The sequence below is a fragment of the Bactrocera tryoni genome, chromosome 5 (assembly GCF_016617805.1).
Source record: "Bactrocera tryoni isolate S06 chromosome 5, CSIRO_BtryS06_freeze2, whole genome shotgun sequence".
Lineage (NCBI taxonomy): Eukaryota > Metazoa > Arthropoda > Insecta > Diptera > Tephritidae > Bactrocera > Bactrocera tryoni.
In genome coordinates this window covers 27,099,556-27,126,406 of record NC_052503.1, presented here as the reverse complement: position 1 = coordinate 27,126,406, position 26,851 = coordinate 27,099,556, and the positions used below count along the sequence as shown (strand labels likewise).

Below are 26,851 nucleotides of genomic sequence, written 5' to 3'. Positions count from 1 at the left end.
TATAGATCATGAAAAATTAAAAATGGCCGAAACGACACTAAGAAATCATATCATTCCTGTTGGAAAAACTGGTGTATGGTGAAGACATCCCGAAGAGCGATAATCATTTATTGGAGTTAATGGGGAAGGCTTCTCCGCATTTATACCCTGAACAGGGTATAGTATTAAGTTTGTCACGAAGTTTGTAACACTCAAAAGGAAGCGTCGGAGACCCTATAAAGTATATATGTATATAAATGATCAGTATGTTGAGCTGAGTCGCTTTTGTCATGTTCGTCTGTCTGTCTGCCCGTCCGTTCGTCTGTCTGTATATATACGAACTAGTCCCTCAGTTTTAAGATATCATTTTGAAATTTTGCAAACGTCGTTTTCTCTTCAAGAAGCTGCTCATTTGTCGGAACTGCCGATATCGTACCACTATAACATATAGCTGCCAAAAAGTTTTTATACATAAACCTTTTGCATTTGACAAGATATGTTCACGAAATTTGGTAAAGATTGTTTTCTAAAGCAACAATGTAATCTCCGAAGAAATTGTTCAGATCGGCTTACTATAGCAAATAGCTGCCATACAATCCGAACGATCGGAATCAAGGGTTTGTATGGAAGATTTTCTCATTTGACGAGGTATCTTCACGAAATTTGACATGGATTACTGCTTAAAGTAATAATATAATCTCCGAAAAAATTGTTCAGATCGGATTACTATAGCATATAGCTTCCATATAAAGTGAACACATAGTTACTAAAAAAATGCACCTGTGAAGGGTAATCAGCTTCAGTGCAGCCGAAGTTAACGTTTTTTCTTATATTTGTATCAAATTTAACGATACTTAATTATTCATATACCGTTCGAGGATATTTCATACAAAATCGCCAGATTTGGCTTTCTTAATTTTTTTTCTAGGTCCGAAAGTGAAGTATTCGCGCGGAGAAATACACATTTACCTATTAAATTTCCGAAGGAAAAGACATCAACAAGACCTATGACAAGTTTATAAAGTTTTGCATAACATTACCAAAAATGAGTTTTTTACGACAGGGGTTATACTCGTATCCACTTACAACTCAGAAAAAATACGTTTTCAGTGCATTTTTTTGAATAGGATATTAATTAAATACATAAAAAATTTACATATACAAGATTCAATGTATTAATGAATAATCGGCAATTAGTTTTGAAAAGGTTTGGATCCCCTCAAACCCGTAACTGTTCAAAAGATAATCTCCAAGAAGAGGTGTCTGGCGGTGAAGAAGATTTTTCTACTTAAAATTATATTATATCCAAAATAAAAAAAAACTTATTACAACAGACGAATACAGGTTATGATCGAAGGACTAATCAAATCTTTATTTTTGGCCAAATGCAAAAGAAAATATCTTGCAGAATGGCTTAAGGGGTTATATACAGTTAGAAGGCCGACAAATACTTTTAAGTTTATTGTTTAAAAAATTTGTACACATATTATGGTATCTTTTAACTGTTAAAATACTTAGAATTAGGAAAAATATTTATTTGAAAAGGAGCTACAGCTAATCTGCGAGAGCTCCTCTCAAAAATGACGTTTTGTGTTGACCACTACATCTACTACATAGAGGATCCTGCTATAATTGAAAAATCAAACAGACTTCCTTTAAGTAATGTTACATCTAGTAATTAAATCGAAGGAATAAGCAACAGAAAATTTGTGACAAAATGGCGGTTCTTTAAAAAAAATCGAGTTTCGGCCAAAATTTCGGTCTTAAACTGTTTATAAAAAAATATTTATCGGCGAGAAAAAATCTTCTTTTATTTACTAAAAACTATATATTAAGAAGCTCGTGTTGAGACTAATCGCCTTAGTCGTTTTCGAGTAATTTTGGTCACCGACTTTAAGAACACCATTTTGAGAAAAACGCGTTTAAAGTTTGGCCTTGAACTTCCAAGCACTCTGAAGGGCTGTTTTAAATTTGCATGTAACTTCAAAAAAAATATTCACCAGGACGATATGAAATTTTCTGTGTGTATTCATTATAATTCTATAGTATTTTATATATATTCGTAATAAACAAATATTTTATTGAAACAATTTTGAGCAATTTTTCTTTTATGCACTTGCTTCGGCAAGCAAAGCAAATAAGTCCAAAGTTCAATGAAAATTGTATGTTTTTTTTATACAACAGGTTCAAGTCGGCAGTCCCGCCTACGGAGAAGTGCTGCGCGGCGACATTATCGCCAAGATACGTGACTATGACGCACGTGACGTAAGCCACGCTGACGCCGAGACCTTATTCCGCAATGCAGGCAATGAAATTAAAATCGTCGTACATCGTGACAGTAAAATCGCATACACACAAGGACTTGGCAGCGATCCGTACAAAGCTGGGCTAGGCCCCTCACCAGTGAACAGCATTAGTCCAGATTTAACCAATGCCAATGTGCCACATAGGCAAGTAGACACTTTCTCATGCACATATTCGTATATATAGTTTCAGTTTTAATTTCTCTCTCATTCGCGCAGAGGACCCTCACCATTCTTGCCAGGACCCGGCCAATATGAGCGCGCTCTACAACTGCCTGTTGATTCATTGCCGCAAACAGTATTTCCGAAACTGAACGCCTCGGGCGGCTATGTACCACCGTTGCCACAGCCACAGGGCGGCTGCTTCAGCCCAATGCCAACACGCGATCACCAGCAAGACGTCGCCGAGGAACAAGCGGCCATTGTGAATCAAGTGAGTCAATAAAAACCGCTATGCTGCCAAACGCTTCTAACACTGCTTTCGCTGCATTAGTAATATTGTTGTTGTTACATTTATTTGAAATTTGCTAACAAATGAAGTAATTTTGCTAATTGCTTAGAAAAGACGAGTGCGAAAATAAATTATTTTTGGTTTAAAGCCATTCAAATATGAAACTGAGCGATATTATCATTTTGAAAAATACAAAAAAGCGTAGTTTTTACTTAAATAAGTAAAACATTTTTCATACTTAGGAAGTAAAATCACTATTACTGCGCCTAAAAGTATGCAATAAATTTTCGAAAACTACATTTTCAGCTATGTCTGAAGTACAGCATGTTTAAGATGACTGCAAATATTTTTTTTGAATCCTAACGCATTTGAATCTATGAAAATTATTTGTTGCATATATTTTCTTTTAACATTTTTCCGGACTTAATAAAAATAATGTGGTTTTTAAATTATTTTTTCATACAAGTGTTTAGTATTAAATACGATTTTTTAAAATGCGTATGTATTTATACGTATATAGAAGTATTATGTAGGCGCTATTTTGAAATCTTTTAATATCTAAAAATTCGATTCGAATCATCTTTGCGAATAATGCGATGTCAAAAATGGCTTTGCACTTTAGCTGACTTCAATTAGCGTTTCTAATATTTCAACGGCAATCCGAAGCCTTGAAATTTTCTATTGGCTTTTGAAAACATTTATGTACGTTTATTGGTTATAAATAAATAATATACCCCTTGATTTTAAAAAATAATAATACGATGAATGTCTTATTAAGCTCAAGGGTCTTTGATGGAAGCACTTGAAAAAAAGAAAAATTGAATCGGACTTTTGTAAAAAAGGTTTTAATTAACCTTTGGTTAAATAGGTAATTAGAGTGCGTGTTCTACACTGAATAGAATATATTAAGGGGGTAAGTGCGGTTTAGGGCCGTGTTCTCAGTTTCGTCATATAACAGATTCACCAAGCTTGGTTTTCAATAAATCCTTTGTGACATTCGCTGTGTGGCTTGTGGCACCGTCCTGTTGTACAAGCCCATATCATGCAATCGGGCCAAAAATATTCAGTTATCATTGAGTTGTAACGATTCCCATTCACAGTAACGTGCCGGTCTTGATCGTCACGGAAGAAGTTCGACTCAATGACACCGCCGGCCCATAAACCGCGCAAAACCGTATTTTTTCGGGATGCAATGCTGACTCATGAAGTACGTGTAGATTGCTGCCTGACCAATAACGCATATTTTGCTTATTAGCGACGCCATTCAGCCAGAAATGAGCCTCATCGCTGAAGATGATTTTTCGATGAAAATCCGGATCATTATCAAGTTGTTGCTCAGCCCAATTCACGAACATACGAATCGTCCGTGGAGAGACTGATTTAGGTCTTCTTTAATTGATACACTAGCGGCAGCAATATTCTCGACACTTCAGATACTTCGTTGTCTCACTGGCACGGAAAAATTTTGTACAGTGCTTGTGAATTCAAATTTTTCCACTTGACGCTCAATTATTGATCTGACAGGACGATTATGACGCCCTTAAATTGGGTGTAGTGCTCTTAAAGTTGAGGCCGCTGACTCTGAGTTTCGGTAGTAAATTTTAATTATTTCGACTCGGTAGTGGATCCATGATAAAATGGTAGTGAAGAGAAATGTCAAAATAACTTGAAAAAGTATGGCGTCGTTTGCTGTCCCAATCGGTCTAGGTACATAGTTTTATAACGTCCCTACTGAAAAACCCTTTATTAGTATAGATAAGCCAAATATAATATATTCAGGCACAAGCTTGGTAAAAGAACTCCCTAAGGAAACTCCAAAGTGATACACAAGTATCGCTCCCTGAGGTAGTTTTATTCAGAAGCTTTTCTTCCAATAATTGGATATTTTAAATGCCATTGAATTGGAGTAGAATGAAACTAATTTTAGTTTGGCTGAAGAGTAATTTCTAGAATTGTATCCTCACTTAAACTTAATGTTAAAACGCTGCGGTGATGTAGTGGTAAGACACAGCAACCCAAATCAGGCCCAGTTTCTAACAAAAATCGTAATATTATTTTTCTAAAAGCCAATAGCTATGCGGAGGTGATTTTTACATGGAGAACGCTGCCTTGGTTCGGCAACATTAGTTCAAATGCTTTAAATAAACAATGAATGGGAGGAGAAGCATAACCAAACATCTGCCAAAGCTTTAAGGGCCAACACTTTCCACAAAAGAATATTTCTGATCAAATGTAACAATTGTTAGTGCCGAGGCAGCCATAACATGTTGTAATATTAGTGTATGTTTTTATGTGTTTATGTACATATGTATTCTCAATAAGTTATTGTGCTTCGTGTTTTCGTTGAAGGCTAGTCGTCATCTTGTACATTTAATCCCTAAGTGAGAGCATGAACTTCGAAGAAAAGGTCGCCTGCGCTGAAGGGCGTCTTTCAAAAATTTGTTTTTGTTGTTGGTTTTCGAAAATTTACTTTCAGTATTTATTAATAGTACAAACTAATAGCATATGCACAACGAAAATAAAGCCAATATCGTCGAGAAGAGGCTATGACGTACACAGGCCAAACGAAAGCCAACTGCAAAAGTGGCAGCCAACAAAAACAACAAACAAAACTTTGTAGTGCATATGCAAGCCATACGGCCGTATGTATGTATGTGCGTACATTTGCCTGCCTGTCCATTCGAAATACCTTTCTGACATTGACATCCGTAATAACGCGCAGCTGCTTATGATAATTATGAAGGCAATGATAATGTTCATTGGCAGTGTGTTCGATTCAAAAGCGAGTGCCATGGGGCGGACAGTGGGTCAAATTAATGATTTTATAAATATTCATACACACGATATGCATACATATGTGTGTATGCATGAGTTTATGGTTGCATGTTTGATACTGCAGTTGTGTGCGACACGGCGTATGAGTGATCTGCAACTTGCTGAGCTCTGTCAAACAAACCCCTTTCTTACTTTCTGCCATTGCTGCAACTTTCACAAATTTGAAAATAACAACAAGTACAAATTCCCTCGGCGGCAGTGATGTTGTAGCTAATGATGATGTTTGCGGGTTGATGATGATTCAAGAAAATTTTCAAGGACAGTTTATGTGACGGTGTAATTTTAGCACTTCAAGGTGTTTACAGCACACATGTTGAACGTTCATTGCTCATGCTTTTTGCTGTTAGCAATTTGGTTGGTGTATGTGTGTGTGATTTCTTTTATTGTTTTGTTTGTTTATTTATTTATGAGATTGTAGGTGGGGTGCGCTCAATCATAATAAGAGCAGATACATACGTGATTGCGATTTACATACATATGTACATATATACAAATCAAATATAAACATACTTGTACATATGTATATAAAATGTAGGCATTTACGTATAGATGTATTTAAATTTTTTGTATGATGCAGGTGTATATATGGCTCATATAGTAAGTATATACATATGTATATATTTACATATGTATTATTTTGACATAATTATTTGGCTTATATAAAATCTTATGTATGTATATATGTATATTCATATATTGATTTGTATGCGTTTATATTTTGTATGTATAATATTTATTTACGCATAAAACAGCTTTTGCACATATTTACTTAAATGAGGTTGGAATTGGTCATTGAAAACAAGTTAAATCTTCTGTGGAAAACAAAGAGCAACCGAGCCAAATGGAAATTGGACATTAAATTAATGTTGACACCGTTTGAACTGATAAATACATATACATACATATGCATTAAAAGCTAATATAAACATATTCATGCATGCAGGCTTGCATTTTTGCAATTAATTGGTTTATTCAACTTAAGATTTAAGAACATGATATTCAATATCTTTTTTTTATAACATAAACAAAGAAATATTTTTAATAAAAAAAAAATAATAATCTGAAATTTAACAGAAAAAAAATAAAAATAATTTTATGCAGAAATATTAGAATATTAATAAAATTTAAAAAAATATATTTTTAAGTTGTATATTTTCTGAGCTTTTATATTAAATACTACAATGCGAAGGATACTAATATAGAAAATCAAAAAAATATTAATTTCTAATATAAACTATTTTAAATCTGTAGATAAATAAGATCAAGATCCACAATAATATTTCGAAGCTTATGTCATCTCATATAAGAAAGATTTTTTTGTCAACCCCCTTTTAGAGTATTACTCCAGTGAATTTAGTTCAAAGAAGAAGTTAAAAAAGTTCAAAATGTATTTTCAGACGCTAGTGATTTTATTCCTGGACAAATTCTGAGGACACTAGAACATATTTTCAAAAATGTTTTTGAAGAACCTTTCTTGGCGATATTTTCATTGTTAGAAATGAAAAAAAAGAAACGTTAACTTCAACTGCACCGAAGCTATAAACCCTTCAAAGATGCTTTTCATATATGTGTTTAAATAAAATAAAAACGGTTTATTCATTCTTTATTCCTGTGAAAGAATATTCGATGTCATTATGTAAATAATTTGATTTCTTTGCATGCCCACCACGGCCACGCTTGCAAAAGTCCAAACGCTGAACCCATTTCTCGACGGTTTTCAAGCATAAATCGGCCGATACTGCTGCAATTTTACTTTCGATATTCGTACGAGGTTCATCAACCGTCGCTGGCTTGTTCGCAAAGACCAAACACTTGATGTAGCCCCTCAGAAAATAGTCTAACGGCCTCAAATTGAACGATCGAGACGGCCAACTGACTACTTCATTACGTGAAATAACACGTTCACCAAACTTGGTTTTCAATAAATCGATTGTGACATTCGCTGTGTGACTTGTGGCGCCGTCCTGTTGGAACCACATATTGTCCAATTTCATATTATCCAATTCGGGCCAAAAATATTAGTTTATCATTAAGCGTAATTCACAGAAACGTGCCAGTCTTGATTATCACGGAAGAAGTACGGCCTAACAGGGATGCTCAACTCTTGAGAACGACGTGTGAGAGACTGATTTGGATCTTCCTCAATTGATGCGCTAGCCGCAGCAATATTCTCGACACTACGGGCACTTCTTTGTTGTACTGTGTCTGTGGATTCAAAGTTTCCCCCTGGACGCTCAATTGTTGATCTGACCATAAATTGGACGTAGTGGTCTTAAAATTCGGAGTCATTCCGGTAGAAAGTTTTAATAATTTCTATTCATTGTTGAATCGTATATCTTCCATGATGAAATGGCAAATCTTACTAAAGAGAAATGTCAAAAGATCAGGAAAAAATATGGCGTCTTTTGCTGTCCCTATAGACCTACTTTTGTTGCGTCCCTATTGAAAACCCTATTAAAAAAATTAAATCTCTATTTCGATTTTGATCGCTTACTTTGTATGGCAGCTATATGCAACACGGGTTTGATCTAAACAATTTGTTCGAAGATTATAGGGTTGTGTTCGATAATAATCTAGGTATGTATGTAAAGCTTTGTGAAGATAACTCATCTGAACAATATGCTCAGAGATTGAGGGGTTGTATTGAACAATAATCAATGCTAAACTTCGTGAATAAATATTGTCAAATAAAAAAGTTTTCCATGCAAGAACTTGACTTTTATCGGTCAGTTTGTATGGCATATAAACTCTTCAAAGACAATGAACAAATGAACAACTTCTTAAGGAGAAAAGGACGTCCAATTTCAGATCGATATTTTAAAAACTGAGGGATTGTTTCATATATATGCAGACAGGTGGACATAAGGATATCTTGTAATTGTCTCAGCCCGTCACGCTGGTCATTTGTAGATATATGATAACAGATCTTATATACATACATTATAAGGTCTCCAACTTCTCATGTTCGGTGTTACTAACTTCGTGGGAAATTGAGGATATATTCAGATTAAGATTCCATAAACAGAGGTCGCCATGATTCAGTATCTAAGCTGCACTCAGAGAAAAATGAGCTTAAACTTCTTTGAGCGTTAAAAATAAATACAATTATTTAATTACGAAATCAATTAAAATTATAATATTTGATCTAATTCCACAAAGAATTCTGCTCAGTTCCAACACACTCGTTGCTTTTAGAAATTAAAAATAGCATCGTGATTGGTGGTGATTCAAAAACTATTTATATAATTATACAAAATTTCACCATCAAATACTTAAGATCTCGAAAACCAGGTTGTCTTTGTGTAATATAATAAATTTGCAAACAAAAATAGAGTGGCCGCTAGTGACTCAAAAACACTTTATATACATACACCTGTGCATTTGTACATATGTATATACATATATACTAGTAACATGTTATGTGGCCAAAAAATTTCAGCACTCGCGCGTTTGAGATCTCGAAAACCTGCGTGTGCTGATACCTTTCGTACAACCAAATTTGTGTGGGCGTCAGAAAACTAGGCGAACGCGGTCGTACTGTCGTAATGCTGAAAATTCGCCTCACTCTATTTTAAGATCTCGAAAATTCTGAAATTCTAGCCACCAACAAAAAACGTATTTACGCACTTATACACGCACACAAATGCGTTCAAAGCTCACGTCCAACAATTTTCATGTACATATCTCGAAAATTTTCGCATTGGGTCCAAGTATAAACGTCTCGAAGGCGTGAAATATATTTTTATTTTCCAAATTTTCGAAATTGTTCAGTGCCACACAGTTGGCCACAGCTGCCTGCCGCCCCCCGCGCAATAGCTGCCTTGGCAAAAAAGCGTGTGGGTGTTGCTAAATATGCCGTACACAAGTCCAAGTTTATTGCTTTTCATTAATTTTTTTTGCGCCAAATAGCACATAACGGTATTATAGAAAATAATTTTGAAATGAAATAAATGCTCGCGGCTTACTATATTCATAGGAAAGTGCTCTCTGGCGGAGCAAGCCACTTGGGTTTGTTCTCTACAGCTCCCACTGCACACAAACACACTTATTTATATGTATGTATGTATGTACAAATGTATGAAATAAGTAAATATATATGTATATATGCAAATGTGTGTATAAACATATAAGAGTTCAAATGACCGTCTGGCTGCGGCCAATGGAATGTACGAGATGAGCTAATTTGTGTGGCTGTACACAATTGTTCGGCCGTTAAAGGCCACAAACACATATACACATGTATAGGCTCTCTTCTCCTTTAGGAAGCTTCATTATATGGCGCGCCAATATTAAAATTCAAATTTTTCTGAATATTTGCTGGTATTGTTATTGTTGTTGCTAGCCTATGTGAATTCGGCCACACATATCTATAACATATACATACACAAATACATATTTGTATATACAATATGTGGATTAAATATTTGAAAATTCAGACAGATGTGGAAAACATCGCCAATTTGTGAAAAATTAAAATTCAGTTGCTTTCGGAATATTGAAAAATTCAGATCAAATCCTTAGAAGTTTAAGTAGTGAACACAAGCAAAGAAAACAAAAGAAATTAACAAAATTCCAAACGATCTCTAAACTACGAGTACGAATTGACGAGCAAGTGAAAACGACATTTTCTTCAAAATTTAACAGAATTCAACGGAAAAGTTGGTCGATTTCTTTTAATTAATTGTTTAATTGTTAAATATTTCTTAAATTTGTATTTAACTTAATTTCGTAGACCAACAAAAAGAACTCTAAATAGAACTACAAATACTAGTGACGTTGAATAGTGTTAATTTTGTTATATAATTGTCACAATTGTTTCTATATTATTCGTTTTGTTTTTTGTTTTTCTACTTTTTCCACGCAAAATAAGGGCGTTGACAAATTAAATTTAAAGTTGCACACATACAAAACACACAAAACCACAGAGAAAAATGGAATACGTCCAATTCAAAAACGGAACCCCACACTACTATAGGGCCCAACCGGACCTGAATGAATGCATTCAATACCAAGTAAGCCAACGCAACTAAACGCGAAATTATAAATTTTTCTAACTTACATACATATGTACATGCTTACGTACATGCATACATAGTAAGGGGGCTGAAATAACGGTTAACTAAAAAAATATTTTTTTTGTTCAAAGTATGTTTATTTTGTTTAAAAAAAGATGGTGACAAGTTAGTGGAATTTAAAAATTATAATAAGGTATTTCATAGCGTTATAAATAGACTGAACAATAACAGTTAATTTTGCAGTTGAAAATATTTTTTTTTTCAAAATATGATTATTTTCTAAAAGAAATTTTGGTTACAAATTAGTGAAATTTAAAATTTATTATAAGGTGCTATGTAATGTAATGTTATAAATAGACTGAGCAACGACAGTTAATTTTGCAGTTGAAAATATTTTTTTCGAAATATGACTATTTTGTTTAAAAAATTTGGTAACAAATAGTGAAATTTTAACATTACTACAATAATCAATAATTAATTTAACAATAACAGTTAATTTTACAGTTGAAAATATTTTTTTCAAAATATGATTATTTTGTTTAAAAAATTTGGTTACAAATTAGTTAAATTTTAACATTACTACATTAATCAAGAATTAATTTATCATTGAACTTCATACATAGTAATTAATATGTATTCAAGTACAGCTATGCAAGTAAATACGTGACACTTTCGAACCAACTTTATTTAAAATTTAAAAAAATTGTTGATAAACATACATATTTCATAGTTAACAATTCATATCATATTTAAACAAACTTAAAAAAATATAACGCTAATTTTAGATATTTTTTTTAAGAATTTCAAAATTTTAAATACAACTTATTAAATAACATTATTTTTCAATATTTAAAGCTCAATAATGTCTTTCATATCCGCTAGAATATGCCAACGATGTATAAGCTCAAATACATAGATACATACATATATATTCATATACTAGTATAATATTTTTATATATATATTATAATTTTTACATACACCTATACATACATAAGTAATGTACCAACACAGTCTTATACTTATATCATATCAATCTACATAACTGTATATTATGGACGATTTCCAACCGCTAACATGCCAAAGATCTCCCGACTTTTATATGTTTATTTATTATAAATACATTTTTGCGCATTTCAAAAACACAAAAACAGCAAAATTAAATACACTTTGTAAACAAAGCTCCCACATGCGCATACTGCTGGTCTCTAGAATATTCTAACTCAAATTCCTACATGAAATATATGCCCAACATTTGTACGTCTGTACGTTCTCCATCCTGAAAAGAGAAAAAATCAGCAAACTCAAAAGAAAGAAAAAACAAAAACCAAATGTATGCAAACAACACGTAGTTAAATGAGATGAAAATTTGTGATATTTTGAAAATTCAACAATTTTGCCAATGTATCGGATCAATAGTAGCGCAAAAGTACGCCTTTGAAATATATATCTGAATTATTTTTAGAAAGCTGAGGAAGCGCAGGCAACTCGTTAGCGAACTGACAAAAAAAATTATTTGAAATAAAAAATGAAAAAATAGCTGTACGAAAATGAAAATTAACATTAAAGTCTGTCGGATACATTATTACTGCTACAATTTATACTTTCGCTGTGGTTGGGTAGCAGCAACAGACACACACATATAGGCATAGTACATGTTTGTATTTGGAACACCACGCCTATAAACATTTGTTGTAAAATAAATTTATTCTCGCATTATCATTTTGACTTTTAGGACTCACTAAAGCCTGACTATGCAAATGTATGCGTGCACATCCTGTATAGTATTTTGTATATAGCACAATGTATGTACGTATGTATTTGTTTGAAATATTTGCTTTTACAAAGCCATAAACAAAGTAGCAGACTTTTCAGGCACAAATTATATTTTCTCTCTAAATTAAAGTGATTAATCTGAGATTTAGGCGAATTGAGTAAATAGACGTATATTTATGGGAGCGGAAAATTTTTATATCATGTATTTATGCACATTTCAATTTTACTTTCAACAAGTACAAGACAAATTCGATAATATAATTTTGTAAACGATGCTTGGAGGACATATAAAAGACGACAGTATTCTCGAAAATAAAGAAAGTTTCTGCAGTTATGAATAATCACTTATTAATATAAATAATAGATATTGCTTTACATTCAAACTTTTTCATGTATTTACAAACATGAGTACACATATATATATCGACACCATTTGCAGTAAACAAATTTAATTAGACCACACCTGCTTCGTCACGTCCATTTTCACTTTTTCACAAATTTCGTGTGCAAATTATTTTTCAAGATTATTTGATTGCTCTCGCTTTTTTGTTATTGAAATATGTTTAAATGTCAACATATGCATTTAAGCTCTTATTGTTCATTGTTTTTCGGTGGTTTGAAAAATCACCACTAAAAACTAACGCTGAAGCGTTTTTATTTTTCGATCGAATCTATTTTTGTTTCGCAATTTTTAAATATATTGTGTAAAATCTAAAATTAATTACATCAACAACGAATAAAAGCATACATATTTGTAAACGTACATTTTCATGGTCAAAGTATATTTACGAAGGAATCCAAATATATACTATTTATGCTTGCACATTTTACTGCACTCTTCCCCCTTAATACACAGAGAAATTGCGACGATATTTTAAAAACAATATACACCTTTAAATTGTCAAGAACAAACGAATGTCGCCAACTGCACAAACACAAACAAATGCCATGGTTTATAGGTGCACTGTACATTTTCGTTTAGAAAACTAAAAACTATTTAGTTTGTTGCCGATTCAAAAGAGATATGTATATACATATATAATTTTGTATGTGCATATAAACAAAGATTGTAAGCTTTCGATAATTTTGAGCTGAATTAACTTTAATTAGTCACACAACATTTCACATCCATTTCTTTCGTCGGCGTTTTTGAAAAAACTTAACCTACAAAATGTATGCACTGTGAACTGTATGATCAATATGATTTTTTTTTTTATTTTAATGAATAAAACATTGCGTAACAAGGCTTATTAAAATTAATTTGATTTAAAGTTGTTTTCAATAAATAATAGGGTCTTATTTTGATTTGATTATACACCACCATTTAGAGTAAGTAAGTTGCTATTTATTTCCTAGGCAAGCGGTGTCGTCCAATATTGAAGCAATCAACTGTTTGTCCCTCAAAGCGCCATTCACTTCTTCTTCGTCCCATTGTAGCACTACTTTGCATAGGCGTGGTTCTTTCTTACGCATGATTCGTAGTATGCCACGTGTCTCAATTAAGTCAACTAGTCCGGCAAATTCTGCTTGATCCAAAGCGTGTATGTTACGTTTAACACATACACGTCGATAGACCTCGTGCAATCGTCCTATAGTTATGTCTTTATTACGTTCTTTTCGTAGCATCAACATTAAGCTGCATAACACAATCTTTTGTTGCAGTGGAAACGAGTCTTCTATGTCTTCTTGTAAATTCTGTGAAACACCATAGACTTTATTTAACACCTCAGCGACTTGTGTCACTTGTACAGGTTTTAAAACAACTGCAAAGAAAACAACAGTTAGTAAACCTTTATAAATAATTTTGTTGATTTCAGTTCACCTTCTTCAGTATTTTCAGCATCATTCTCTCCCAAAGCCAAACTATCAAGATTAATTTTTTTCTGTCCTAACTTCATTTGTTGCTCCGCTATTTCGGCTACTCTTCTGCCAATATCCAATGCACGCCGTACATCTCCACTCACAGCACTGACTTTAGCTGCTAAGAGTTGCAATGTAACAGGGGGAAAAACTTCCAGCACACCAGCTTCTTCTAGGCGTGCTCGAAATATTTCGACAATTTGTTGCTTGGTGTATGGTGGAAAATGCATATGCTGTGGCTTTAGTTCACAACGGGCATTTAGACGCATCAAAGTGCGTTCGGTGAGGTCAAGACTATTAGCTATGCCCACCAAAAGGAGCCGCGCTCCTGGTAATGAAGGCCACTCGAAAATAGTGTAAAGCACTGATTGTTTTGTACTGCAGAGTTGATCGATTTCATCTAAAACAATAAGTAACATACGACGGGCTGTACGTAAGTGTTGCTGTACAGCTGCTTGATAATCTCGTTCAGTTCGTCCAGCAGGATGTAACTTGAGCTCGGTACATAGCTTCTTATAGACACCATTTATACTAGCAATTGACGTACAATTTATGTAAACACATTGTAATTGTTTTGACAACTCAGACGACCTTAAAAGCAATGAAAGACAAGCAGTTTTGCCAGTACCTGGTTGACCTGAAACATACAAACTACCGGAACGTTGTTCCTCTAAATGCTCTTGAAAAAAATCTCTTAACTCTTGCAGCTGTTGCTCGCGTCCCGGTAAATGTTGCGTTTCTGCACTATTTAGCACACGTCGTGCACTTTGATATTTGTTACGTGTAGGTGTTACCTGTGTTTCTTCTTTTTCTCTTTTTGTGGGCGTGTGATGATCTTCTTCATCACTGTCTATTTGCTTACGTTCGTCAATACTTAATCTATCAATTAATCTGGAAGGGCTGATCAACTCAGTTTTGTGCTTCCAACGTGCTAACTTTGGTGGAGATACATTTTGTCCAGAGTCTTCTACATCACGTTCGTCTTCACTTTGATTATTTTGCTCTTGATTACCCCTTTTTTTTGCTTGTGGCGTTGTTCTGCAAGATGTTGAAGTACGTACTGCTTTTACCCGACGTGGTGTTTTAGGTTCCTGAACATCGTTTAATTCTTTCACTTTTGCCTGTGCTTTACCTTTCGCTTTACTCATAATGTTGGTAGTTTTAGTATTTTCTTTATCTATTTCTGCTAACGTTGGGGATTTGCTCAAAGTGCTTTCTTCTTCCTCGTCACTTGTTGTACAATGCTTTGTTTGGCGTCTACGCCAAACTTCTGATCGCCGTGATGGTGTTTGTATGCTTCCAGCTGACGGTGTAGGTGTTGATCTACCAACACTGCTTAGTCTTGTCGATCGACGAACAGTGGTCATATTTGAAAAATAATTTTACAAAACAATTTTATATTAAAAACAATCACTTTTATTCTTTTCTCTCAATAATTATAATAAAAAATGCTGAACAAGTAATCAAGCAATAAATTGTTGGGCGCCAAACACGAAACTCAATGACAGCTGTCATATAATACAGCTGCCACTGTGGTTGCCATTTCACTCCGCACAGGGTGTACATGTTTTGTAAAAATGGTTATATCTTACGGAAATAAATATGTATTTTACTGTCCTACCTCTTTGCCTTAATGATATTTGAACCAATAGCATGTACAATATAAATTTTCTCTACTAGTGTTCTTCCAAAACTAAAATGAAATCTGTAGTCTGTTAGCATTACGTAAGATATTATAAATATAAAATGAGAAGCAAATGTTTATATATAAAGGAATGTAGAGAGAGTATTAATGGTTGTAGGAGGCAAATTGAGATAGGAGAGCCGAATAGTACTATATACACACATATGTATATACAAAGGAAGTATCTAGTGTATGTGTGCGGATGTATATACATACATACATATGTATAAAAATGTTCTGAGAATAATATTTCTAGAATTATTAAAAATATTCTGTGAGCTTTTATATAAGTCTTCCAATATGAGTATTTTGAAATTCGTTTTTTTAAGCTATGTGTATATAAATATGCATACATATGCCTGCGTATTAAATACAATCCTGAATGCTTATTTGCAGTGCCTTTACATTTTGCTCTGAACTCTCTAAATGTCTTCACAATTAATTTACGTACCTTCAAAGTAAATTGTTTAATGCGATTTTTTTATTAATTAATAATTTTATAATTTATTTATATATTTCTTATTTTTCATAGCCCTACCGAACAACTCCATTGGTACTTCCCGGTGCCAAGGTCAAGAAGGATGCCCCAACCACAGAATCTTACTTGAGGTATCACCCAAATCCGGCTGTGCGCGCTAACCGCGGCCACGATTTTCATGACAGTGTGATGAAGCAACGCGTCGCTGACACCATGTTGCACAAGGTCGTTGGTCAGGATGCCGATTCTGGCAGGGTATGTCTACAAAAATTCTATATTTGAAAACATACATATATGGATTGTGTCATTTGTGTTTAAGTTCTTTCAGTTATTCGCTGTACTTATTCTTTAATCACCTATATTACAGGTATTCCACAAACAATTCAACTCTCCCATTGGCCTGTACTCAGACAGCAACATTGAGAGTACCATCAGACAAACAGTTCCGTAAGTATCGATTATTTTCTCCTTATACATATTATCTATTACACAAAAGAATGTTAGCATTCATACTAGAATATACATATGTATTTAGTAGTAACGAAAAAACTAGCTTTTTAGAAACAAGAACAAATTGCTACACATATTGCTTTTTTTTAAATAACGAGCTGAAGTCAAAATAACGAATTAAGTAGTTGTATATAACCAATTACAATTAATTTTTTTATACATTATTAAGGTCTTTGCAAAAAAATTAACTAAACATATATTTTATAAAAAAGGAGTAATCGGAACTTCAATTATAATAAAATATTTATGTAAATCTTTGACATCCGGTAAATTGGCATCTCCCTTTATTTTATGACATCCGATTCAGATGAGTATTTTGACAACTGCAAGAATTAATTTTTAAATAATTCGTTTGCTAGCGTTTAATTTGAAGCAAACATCCGATATAAATAAGTGGTTGTTTTAAAACGAATAAGTGACCGTTAAATTATTATTATATTACACAAATACTTGCATACAAAAGTTACAAGTAGTAGAAACGGGTTTGATTCATAAATATGCAACAAAATGGTTATTTAAGTTTCGAATACTTCACGGAATATATCTGCCTTTATTTTATAAATATATATGTAAATAAGTAAATGTAGTTGTAGATGTTTGTAATTTGAAATTTTGATACGCTCGAACATTTTCCAGCATTACACGCTTAGCAAAAGGAATATTGTTCTGCTTATGCTTTCATTATTGTATTTTAAATACACTTTCTGTGCAGAATGTTTTTAGTTTTTGAAAATATACACAAATGTGTGCAGTATTTTGCCTTATATTATCTTATAAAAATAAGATGCAATATTTAAAAAACAAAATTTTTGAAAATATAGCGGTTAACTTGGATGGCCATCTACAAAAAATGTACATTGCCATTATTCGTTCAAATTATTATTTCCAAAAACTCAATAACTGAATTAGATATTAGAAAACAATTTTGGCTTATCCTGCAAATTTTTTTCCATTTAATACCTTGAGTATTGCTTCAGTTTATCCTTCTATTATTTATTTATGGTAAATAAGCAGCTTTGTTAGATCAGTATTAAAAGGCTTAAATTTATGTGTTACAGTGTGCTTCTCTTATTAGTTTTTATTTTGTAATATTACAAATATTTTTTTTTTACAAACTAGGGAATATACAAAAACACTTTAACATCAATATCAAGTATTAGTTTGTATAAATAATATTTTTATGAATCTAACTTGTACGTATGTATGTATGTTTGTGTTTAGATTCTTGCATTTCAATGACTATGTTATAAAAAATTATAATTATTATTGTTGTAGTGCCAGTACTGAAAGTCCGCGCATAAGGAGTAGTCCTTTGCATCGCCCAATGCCGACCAAACTTGACCGGTAAAAGTAAATTTTACAAATCAAACCGACAATCAGTCAGCCAGTCAATCAGTTCGATCGACCCAAAAATCAATCAAACAGTAGTTCACAAAAGTCACTGCATATTTTCAACTAGTCATTACCATAAAATCCATTTTTGGTAATTCATTAGTTGATTTAAAAATCTTCATTCAAAACTTAACGCTTTTGAAAAGTTGTTTGGTAGTGCTTTTGATGGTTATTTTATTATTTTCTTTCAGAAGTTTAGCTTCTAGTAGTAGAAGTTTTCGAGTGTGTGTTATGTTTGCTTTATTCCCAGTATTTTTTAATGTTATTGATTCTGTTGTTGTGAGTACGTATTTGTGCAATTTTATTTATTCATTTATTATTTCATGACTTTTTTTCTAAATTACATAAAAAAGATTACATTCGATAAAAGAATTTTTTTTTTCACAAATATATCTTCTTTAATTTTATACGATTTGAAATTTATTTGAGAAACCAGAAACTTTGATAACATATTTGAAGATCGGTTGTTTCGCATAAAGAGGGGATCATTAGAAGACCTATTTATATACGCGCAAACCGAATCGATATTTTTTTTTTGTGGCGATTTTTAAATATTGAGTCAAAGAATTCATGGCGCGTGTCTCAAAGCAGATTTTTTTTGTTTCGAAAACAGAAAAAAGTCACAGTAAGCCAAATCTGGCGTATTCAACGGCAGAGCGATGACTAACAATCAATAAGCTAAACAGTTAGACTATAGTATTTCAAAATTTAAGCCTTAAAACTGAAATATTTCTTAATTTATTGGAAATTATTAAGTGATAAAGTTAAAAGATCAGAATTTGTTCATTAAAATCATTTACAGCATGCCGTTAGTTTATTATTACTTTGTGCTAGTGGTCCTTAAACCTTAATTGTGCTTGTGTGAAGACAATTTCTGAAGCCACTGTAGTTTTTTATACATTTTATAGAACATATTTCAACTCTACTAGATTTTTCTTTTAACGCACTTTAAAAAAATAATATAATTTATGACTTGAGGTTAGGACACTGTGATAGAGGAAGTAGGGTTCCAAAAATATAATATAAATTTAAAAACCACACTTACAAAATTTTAATTAATCATATAAAGAAATATTGAAATAGTAAGTACCTTTCACTGAAGGCATTACTACTATTACACAACTAATTGTGTTAAGTAGCATTTATAATATTAATTAAAAACAAAATGTATTAATATTTTGTGAAAAAAGGACAAAGCTGCACAATTAATATTAGAATTTTCATCGATCTATCTTTCCTGGAACATAAACGAAAAATACTGGAGCAACAAAAACTTAGAGAACTGAAAGAACAGCAAGAACAACAGCAACGCCTACAACAACAGCAACAACTACAAAATATACAAAAATTTTAAAACCAAAAATAAAAGAGAATTACTTAGCGAAAAAAGAACAAACGTATACCCCCCACCAAATGAAGAAAGACTAGACATAACATATAAGCACAATAATGATAATGAAACTTCAATATGATCAAATTGCGATTTCTCATATTTGAAAATCAAGAATATTTTTTTTTTTAAAGTTCAGCACAATACTTGAAAGAAGTAGCGCATAAACCAAATTGTTGTAATTGATACTCCTTTCTACATTGAATTTATGTTTTTTTTGTTGTAAAAAGAGTGTTTGCAATTTTCAATTGGCCTGTGATATTCATTCATACCTTCATAAGCACCATATTTAGCAAATTTTAACACAATAACCTAAAAATAAATTTGAATTAAGGTTATGGCACCTTGCATAGTTTTTTCAATTGGTTATTGTGGCATAGATCATGAATTCTGACAATAAATTATTTTATTTTTTTTTCTTTTATTAAATTTCATATTTTTAATTACACCAAAAATTAAATTCTAGTACAAAAATTTTTTTTTTTTGAATTTTTTTCCAACATTCCTACCTATCTCTTTTAATCAGGGTTGCAAATTTTTTAATTTAAAAAATTTCTATAAACAGTAAGATATTAATTTTTTATTCCCAAAACAGAATTAAAAATTGTAAAATCACATTAACAATTAAATTTTCAATTTCGAGATTAAAAATTTAAAAATTTTGGAATTAAAAATTAAAAATATGTTAAATAACAAAAAAATATCTTGGGTAAAAAAAAAAGTAACGAAAAATTGGTGCAACAAATTAAAAAAAAGGTTATCATTTTAAAGCTGTAATGAGAAGAGATGAAAAAAAGAAAAACTTACTTTTTCAAAAGACAAGCATGATGGAAGAACTCGAAGTTCGCAATCGCGGAAAATTAAAATTCTAGAACAATATCTTCTTTTTATTAATTAAAAATATCGAAAAACAATTTTATTATTTTTCAAATTTTTTAAATTTTCATGTAATTTTGGGCTTAAAAATATGTATTTTTTTATTTTTCATTTCGGTATTTAAAAATTATTTTTAACTAAGATTTTTGCGAAAAAATTTATATTCTAAAACAATTTCTTATTTCAATTGTTAATTAAAAATATGGAGTTACATTTTTCATTTATTTTTCAATTATTTGAGAATACATTTTTGTTTATTTTCCAATTACTTGGAAATACAAATTTAAATTTTAATATAATTTTTGGGTTTAAAAAAATATATATTTTAATGTATTTTTCGAACGGGTATTTGCGATTAGAAGTTTCATAATTATTCTTAGTTAAGATTTTCGTTATTAAAAAAAATTCAAATGTTAATTAATATTTGCAACCCTGCTTTTCACTCCTAACTCCCACCAAAAGTTCCCTGTTTAAAAATTCTGCACTACTTTTGATTACCCAAATTATTAAATATTAATAATCCGGTGCTTTCCCATTGGTTAACTGCTTTGCAGAGCAGAGAGCAAGGCTTGAGCACTTACTTACAACAAAAAAAGTCACATATGTCCATACATACATATCTACAACCAACATCATACAGTTATGAAATAGCTAGTGTCTATTTTCAAATTAAAATTTTTAAGCTAGAAGAACTGAAATGAAATAACGGTAATGCTATTAGAATTGTTCTACTAACCGATTTTTGCCATGCTTTGCCTGAACTGAGTTACAATTTAGTACTTAAGAGTTTGCTGCTGCATATGTAAATACATAAATACATATATATTTCATTTATATATATACATGCTCATGTCGCTGACGTTACATAATCAGTTTTACAGGCATACGCATAGTTACATACATACATATGTAGTTGCATATTCAAGCATTTGAACACTGCGCACGTTTACGCATACAAATTACCCACATTCTCACATACATACATACTAAATTCATTTTTTAAACAAATTATAATAGACACAAAATATTAATTTGTTTGCAAAATTTTAATGACTATTAATTCTAACGTATTGTGCACATCCTGTTTTTTTCTTTCTCTCTCTCACACAAACACATACACAAATTCTCAACGCAACTGCAATGTCAAAAACTAAAAAAAAAATATATATGTATACATATATATTATATTAAATCGATGTATATTGAATATTCAAAAACTAAATGCGAAATGAATTCGAAACGATTTGATTGGGGCTGAACTTAAACCCACACCAAAAACCCCAAAAAAAAAAAACGATATTGTTATTATTGTTATACAAAACATATTTGAAACTAAAAACTGTAAAAAACGACAACAACAACAACAACTAAACTAACTATTTCGAAATCCGCAATAAACTGTGACAATTAAAAACCGCTACGATACACCGAAAAAAATGTTGAAAAAAAACTTTCAAAAAAATCGTTGAACTGTGTCATTGTTCGTCCGCACATGACACCTATCAACCACGGACGCCATCGATACTGTGGCATGGTATACTTGCAATATGCACAATTGAAACACAAAACAAATTGCATATCGATTACATAATTACCACAATGTAATGGCATAATGGAAAACGTCAAAATGGAAATATAAAAAAAATTAAATAATTAAAAAAAAATGTTCAAAAATGTTAAAAATATAAACAAACTATATATTTATGCACCACAACGTTGTACAGTTATAAGAAGACTCTTCATTTCGATCCATCGAAGAGCGAAACTTATAGAGCCATACAGGAGGAGGGCTATGGCAATGGTTATGCCCCACCACAGGAAGTGACAGTGCCGGTACAGCCAAAGGTCTTCCAACCAAACCGATTGGTTCCAGGAAAGGTAAGGTCGTAATGACTTGCTGCTTGCGTTCATCGATCATCGATCATCGAATATCGATCACTGATCAATCATCGATCATTGATATGCACCGTTATCATACGCACATACGCATGCACGTGGTCGTCTAAAAAAAAAGTTCACAAAAAAATTAAAAAAAAAAAATAAAACTAAAAAAAATAAAACTAAAAAATCAAAAAAAAAGAAAACTAAAAAAACTCACAAAAACGATCTCAAAAAGAAAGTACTCAAAAAATCAATGAGAAAAGCTTCGTTTACTTGTGAGACTCACGCACGCTTGGAAAAATATCTAAGTGGCTCTCTTTGCGTGTTGCATTACTGACTTGCCGAGTGGTCAGCAAATCGAAAAATAAAAATCTTGTTTTCATCGCATTAATTATCATTAATTATTTTCATATGTAAATGTTTAATATGTTATTTTAAGTACTCTTCATTACATTAGCGTTTAACGCATGCGTCGTTGTGTACAGCATTTTTGACAGCTCTCTCGCTCGCAGGCTCAAATCGCTGCATCGCATCATTTCTCAATCACCAGCTATCCCACTTTCGTTTTATTTTGTAATCGTATGTGTAGTCATAAAACATTTTGTGAAAATTATTGTCTTTGCCGAGTTTTTACTCGAGACTTTTTGGCGAAGAAAATTTTGAAATCTCTTTTTTTCAAATCTATAGTAGTTCTAACTTTAATCTAAATTTAAACAAACTTTAATCTGAAAGTAACCAATGCAGCTGTCAAACAAATTATCCATTTAAGCGTATTAGTTCTCATCTGTGTACATAAAATCATCAAATTATTTCGTATTAAAATAAATGATAAATTATTCTAGCTTAACAAATAACATTTATAAATAACAATTTGTAAGCTTTATCGGGTCTGTTCGTTATAGGATGATCAGTGTAGTCACTTGGTAGTGGATGTCAAATGGCTCTGCCAGCACTACCAATAGTCAATTGTCAACTGCTCTCTGCAGTAATTGTCAAATTCTTCTTTATTGTCAAATTACGCTCTCAGTTTCTCTTGTTTGTTGAGCACATAAAGCAAAAAACTTATACTGAAGCTCACTACATATCCTATAACGAACACACCTCTTGTATCGATTGTCTTAAAAAGCATATTAATTTTTTATCACAAGATCACTTCAACTTAAGTATAAGTATTTCAAAATCTGCAACTTTTTATTAACTATTATTATTTTGAACGGTATTTCAGAAACCCAGCTCAACGCTCGTTCCCCCCACGGCGTACAATGTAAGTAGTCTCATAATTATATTTTATTTTATACCTCATCCTTGTGGCAATAATTGGAACCAACAATTTCTTTTGATAGCAAAAACGAAGAACCGAGCAAAAGTCTCTCATTTGATAATATTTATGTATAGGTTAGGTTAAACTGGTAGGCCAATAAGCCACACACATACCAGATTTGGAGGAAACGAGGAGGACAATTTTTCCAACAATGCTCTTGTTTTAAGATAACCGAATTTTCTGATGAAAATGTTCTTCGAACTTTATTGAAATCTAAAATTAAAATCTCTATACTACAGTCCTGAGAGGATTTCATAAATAAAGACCCGATATTCTATTATATGCGTATTTCCTGCTTCGATTGACAATTTCATTACAACTCCTTTGTATTTTCAATCTTTTACTATCATCGAAAAATAGTTATTACTATTTTGAGAGATCTTTCATTTTATGAGAAACTTTCTTCGTCTACACACTAACAACCCTAAATTGGTGCATAAAGCGTCATTAGCACCGAGCAAGCTCTTAAAACAAATTCCGACTGAGACATGGGTTCTAGAAAATGAACTTAGAGAGAAAGAGAAAAAATTAGAAAATTTTGTTTCCCAGAGACACTTAAATACTTCAGGAGTTTTCTAAAGAACAGATCACAACATCAGGAAAGGTCATGATTGAGATGATAATCGTATATATTTTTTGAGCCAATAAAAAAGTTCCAACGGCGATTTCTTTAAGTGTGCGTCTTGAGATCCTATTGTCTGCAAGGGATATTAATATCCATACTTAGATACGTCAAGAGCTTTCTAATGAACAGATTGGTGAATCCAGACTTCGATTATTCTATACAAATTTTATGCAACTGTGTGGTATGTGCAACGTAAGGACGCTCAGAATCACCAATTATGGGTATGAAATAGATTATTTTGAAAAACTGAAATTGAGGAAGGAATCGTAGAATTTGATAGAAGATTTCGACTTTAAGATGACAATCTTAAATGTTTTTTAAACTAATTAATTGAGATTCTAATGTCTACAAGAGACGATAATATCCTTTCCCAGAGACACTTAGATACCTCAGAAGCTTTCTAAAGAACAGAATCTTGAACTCAGATTATATAATTTTATCCTAACTGAACGTCTGAAAATTGCAACGGCGATTTCTTTAAGTGAAAGTCTTGAAATCTTATCGTCTGCAAGGGATATTACTTGAAATTTTAGAAATTAGGGATCTTTCCTTCCCAGAGTTATTCAATCTGTAGTAGATAATTGAGGAACTTATGATAATCGTAAATATTTTTGGAACCAATTATAGTTCCAATGACGGTTTCGTCAATATTCTGAGTTTCAGTGATCTGAAATGAATTGTTCTAGTTTCCTTTCTATAGTATTATTCAATCTGTAGCATAGATTTCAGGAACTCCTTGAATAACTTTAATGACTTATTTCCACAGCATCGAATTATTCATTGCTTTAAAAAATATTTTTGTCCATAAAGTTCCAAATTTTTCTACAAGGATGTATAAAAAACATACATAATTAAATGCCTTACATATATTTTTCAAAATTTTTAGTTAATTATTTTCACCAATTCCTTCATTTCCAGGTGGTAAACACACACGATGACTCCATCCGCCAGAGTTCATCCTTCAATCGCTTGATGTACAGTGTATTGGGTGCGTCGGAATACTAAGTTCTATAAATGTCTAAAAAAATGTTTCAAATACGAGTTAGCCCAACGATGTATCCGAAACAACAAAACAACACACACAAACAATAAAGAACAACTTAAATAACGGTAGACTTAAAAAAAAAAACAATGTAAAATGATTCAAATATATCGAAAATGTTTTTCAGTACATCCAAGCAAAAATAAATAAGTGAATATTCGTATACTTAATATTATAACATTATAATCATATACAAGTAAATTATCTAACATTAACAAAACCGTCAGGAATGCACATAGCAAGGTTCCAACAATTGCAAAATATAAGTTTTATAATATAAAAATAATACGAATTATACAAAACCGAAATTTGTGCACAAATTAATAAGTTAAAAAATTGAAAAAACAAAAGTATAAAAAAGAAATGTAATAAGTGTATTAGGCGATTCAAAATTATTTAAAATAAAAATAATAACAAAAAACTCAAAATCGGTGAACTTTTTAATATCTGCGTAAATTTAAATGAAATACTAACTTTATTGAAGAATGTATTTTATTAAAACTTTAGCATGGTAAATTTCAAAAAAATCGAGTGTTTCTAGTCTATGGAAATGGAGAATTCACGAGACCGATTTGGTCAGTCATCGTCATCTAATTTCGTAGCGATGACTTCTTGTGCGTGAATTTTTCATTTCACTGCAATTTGCAAGAATTAAACTTAACCGTAAATTTACGAAATCATTTATAAAATATAGTGCTAATAAAATAAAAATAAAAACTCATTGGACTGGAGAATTTCTATATTGTTGTTTGTTGTTAAAGTTAGAAATCGTTAGAAAAGAAATTGATGTGGAACTCATTATATTTTTTTATCACTTTTGTACTAAATATCAAACCTTGAATTTATAATAATTATCCAAAATGTAAAAATTAGCTTGACATATAAAACGAATATTAGTTGACAAGGCAAGCTTTCGATCTCCAGACTAGACTTCTAAGTCAGACTAGAAAATTTTAAATAGTCCAGTCATTTAAGCTTAAATTAGGTAAGAATCTCGGAATTCTATATACCCATTTATATGTCTGTAAATACTTGATACTTGACACCCTAAAGTTATCTCAAAACCTACATATGGTAGGGTATACCTTTATTTCCAGTGAACTTACTATAATGACTGGACTATAAAGTAGCGTTCAGCCTATCTCGATATTCTTGTATTAGAATGTAGATATTTTAGTAGTGGTACATTGTGACAAAAAAGCACCCGGAAATTGAAATTAAATTCCCCGGTTAAAAGATATTTCAAAAAAATGTATTTTGCTAAATTCATAGGACTGTCCTTTATCACCACGCCAAATATGAGTTCGATCTTTGTACTAGTTTGCCCACCTCAGTAGTGCGTTGCGATTTTTACGACGGATAAAAATATCGAACAAAGAATTTGTCTCGAATTTTGTATTTCTAACCAAATTTCGTGTGCGAAATTGTTGCGA

At 31.8% G+C, this 26,851-nt stretch overlaps 2 protein-coding genes across 13 annotated transcripts in view; one reads left to right on the top strand and one right to left on the bottom strand.

The window, feature by feature from the left end:
* Window positions 1–26,158, top strand: part of LOC120776596 (LIM domain-binding protein 3) — a 42,646-nt gene extending 16,488 nt beyond the window's left edge. For 2 of the 12 annotated variants that reach the window (XM_040107369.1, XM_040107371.1), the window contains exons 2-9: window positions 2,164–2,429; window positions 2,502–2,715; window positions 16,436–16,636; window positions 16,749–16,828; window positions 18,167–18,235; window positions 22,274–22,427; window positions 23,656–23,694; window positions 25,295–26,158. In XM_040107369.1, the coding sequence (XP_039963303.1) occupies window positions 2,164–2,429; window positions 2,502–2,715; window positions 16,436–16,636; window positions 16,749–16,828; window positions 18,167–18,235; window positions 22,274–22,427; window positions 23,656–23,694; window positions 25,295–25,381 (1,110 nt within the window). In that variant the 3' untranslated portion in view covers window positions 25,382–26,158. Of the gene's footprint in view, window positions 1–2,163; window positions 2,430–2,501; window positions 2,716–10,034; window positions 10,227–10,438; window positions 10,581–16,435; window positions 16,637–16,748; window positions 16,829–18,166; window positions 18,236–19,473; window positions 19,798–22,273; window positions 22,428–23,655; window positions 23,695–25,294 lie in introns of those variants that run through there. The other 10 variants (XM_040107370.1, XM_040107372.1, XM_040107378.1 and 7 more) reach the window with 9 other exon arrangements.
* LOC120776595 (cell division control protein 6 homolog) lies at window positions 12,095–15,674 on the bottom strand. The gene is made up of 2 exons (XM_040107368.1): window positions 14,182–15,674; window positions 12,095–14,122 (listed from the first exon to the last, which is right to left on the bottom strand). The coding sequence occupies exons 1-2, from the start codon at window positions 15,584–15,586 to the stop codon at window positions 13,701–13,703; spliced, it is 1,827 nt and encodes a 608-aa protein (XP_039963302.1). The 5' UTR covers window positions 15,587–15,674; the 3' UTR covers window positions 12,095–13,700.
* Window positions 26,159–26,851: the final 693 nt, after the last annotated feature.

Bases quoted from the DNA above. Each gene is read 5' to 3' on its own strand.
- LOC120776595 (XM_040107368.1), bottom strand. From the start codon at position 15,586: ATGACCACTGTTCGTCGATCGACAAGACTAAGCAGTGTTGGTAGATCA. The intron at 14,123-14,181 runs GTGAACTGAAAT...TTTTCTTTGCAG, and splicing joins TGCTGAAAATACTGAAGAAG to TTGTTTTAAAACCTGTACAA.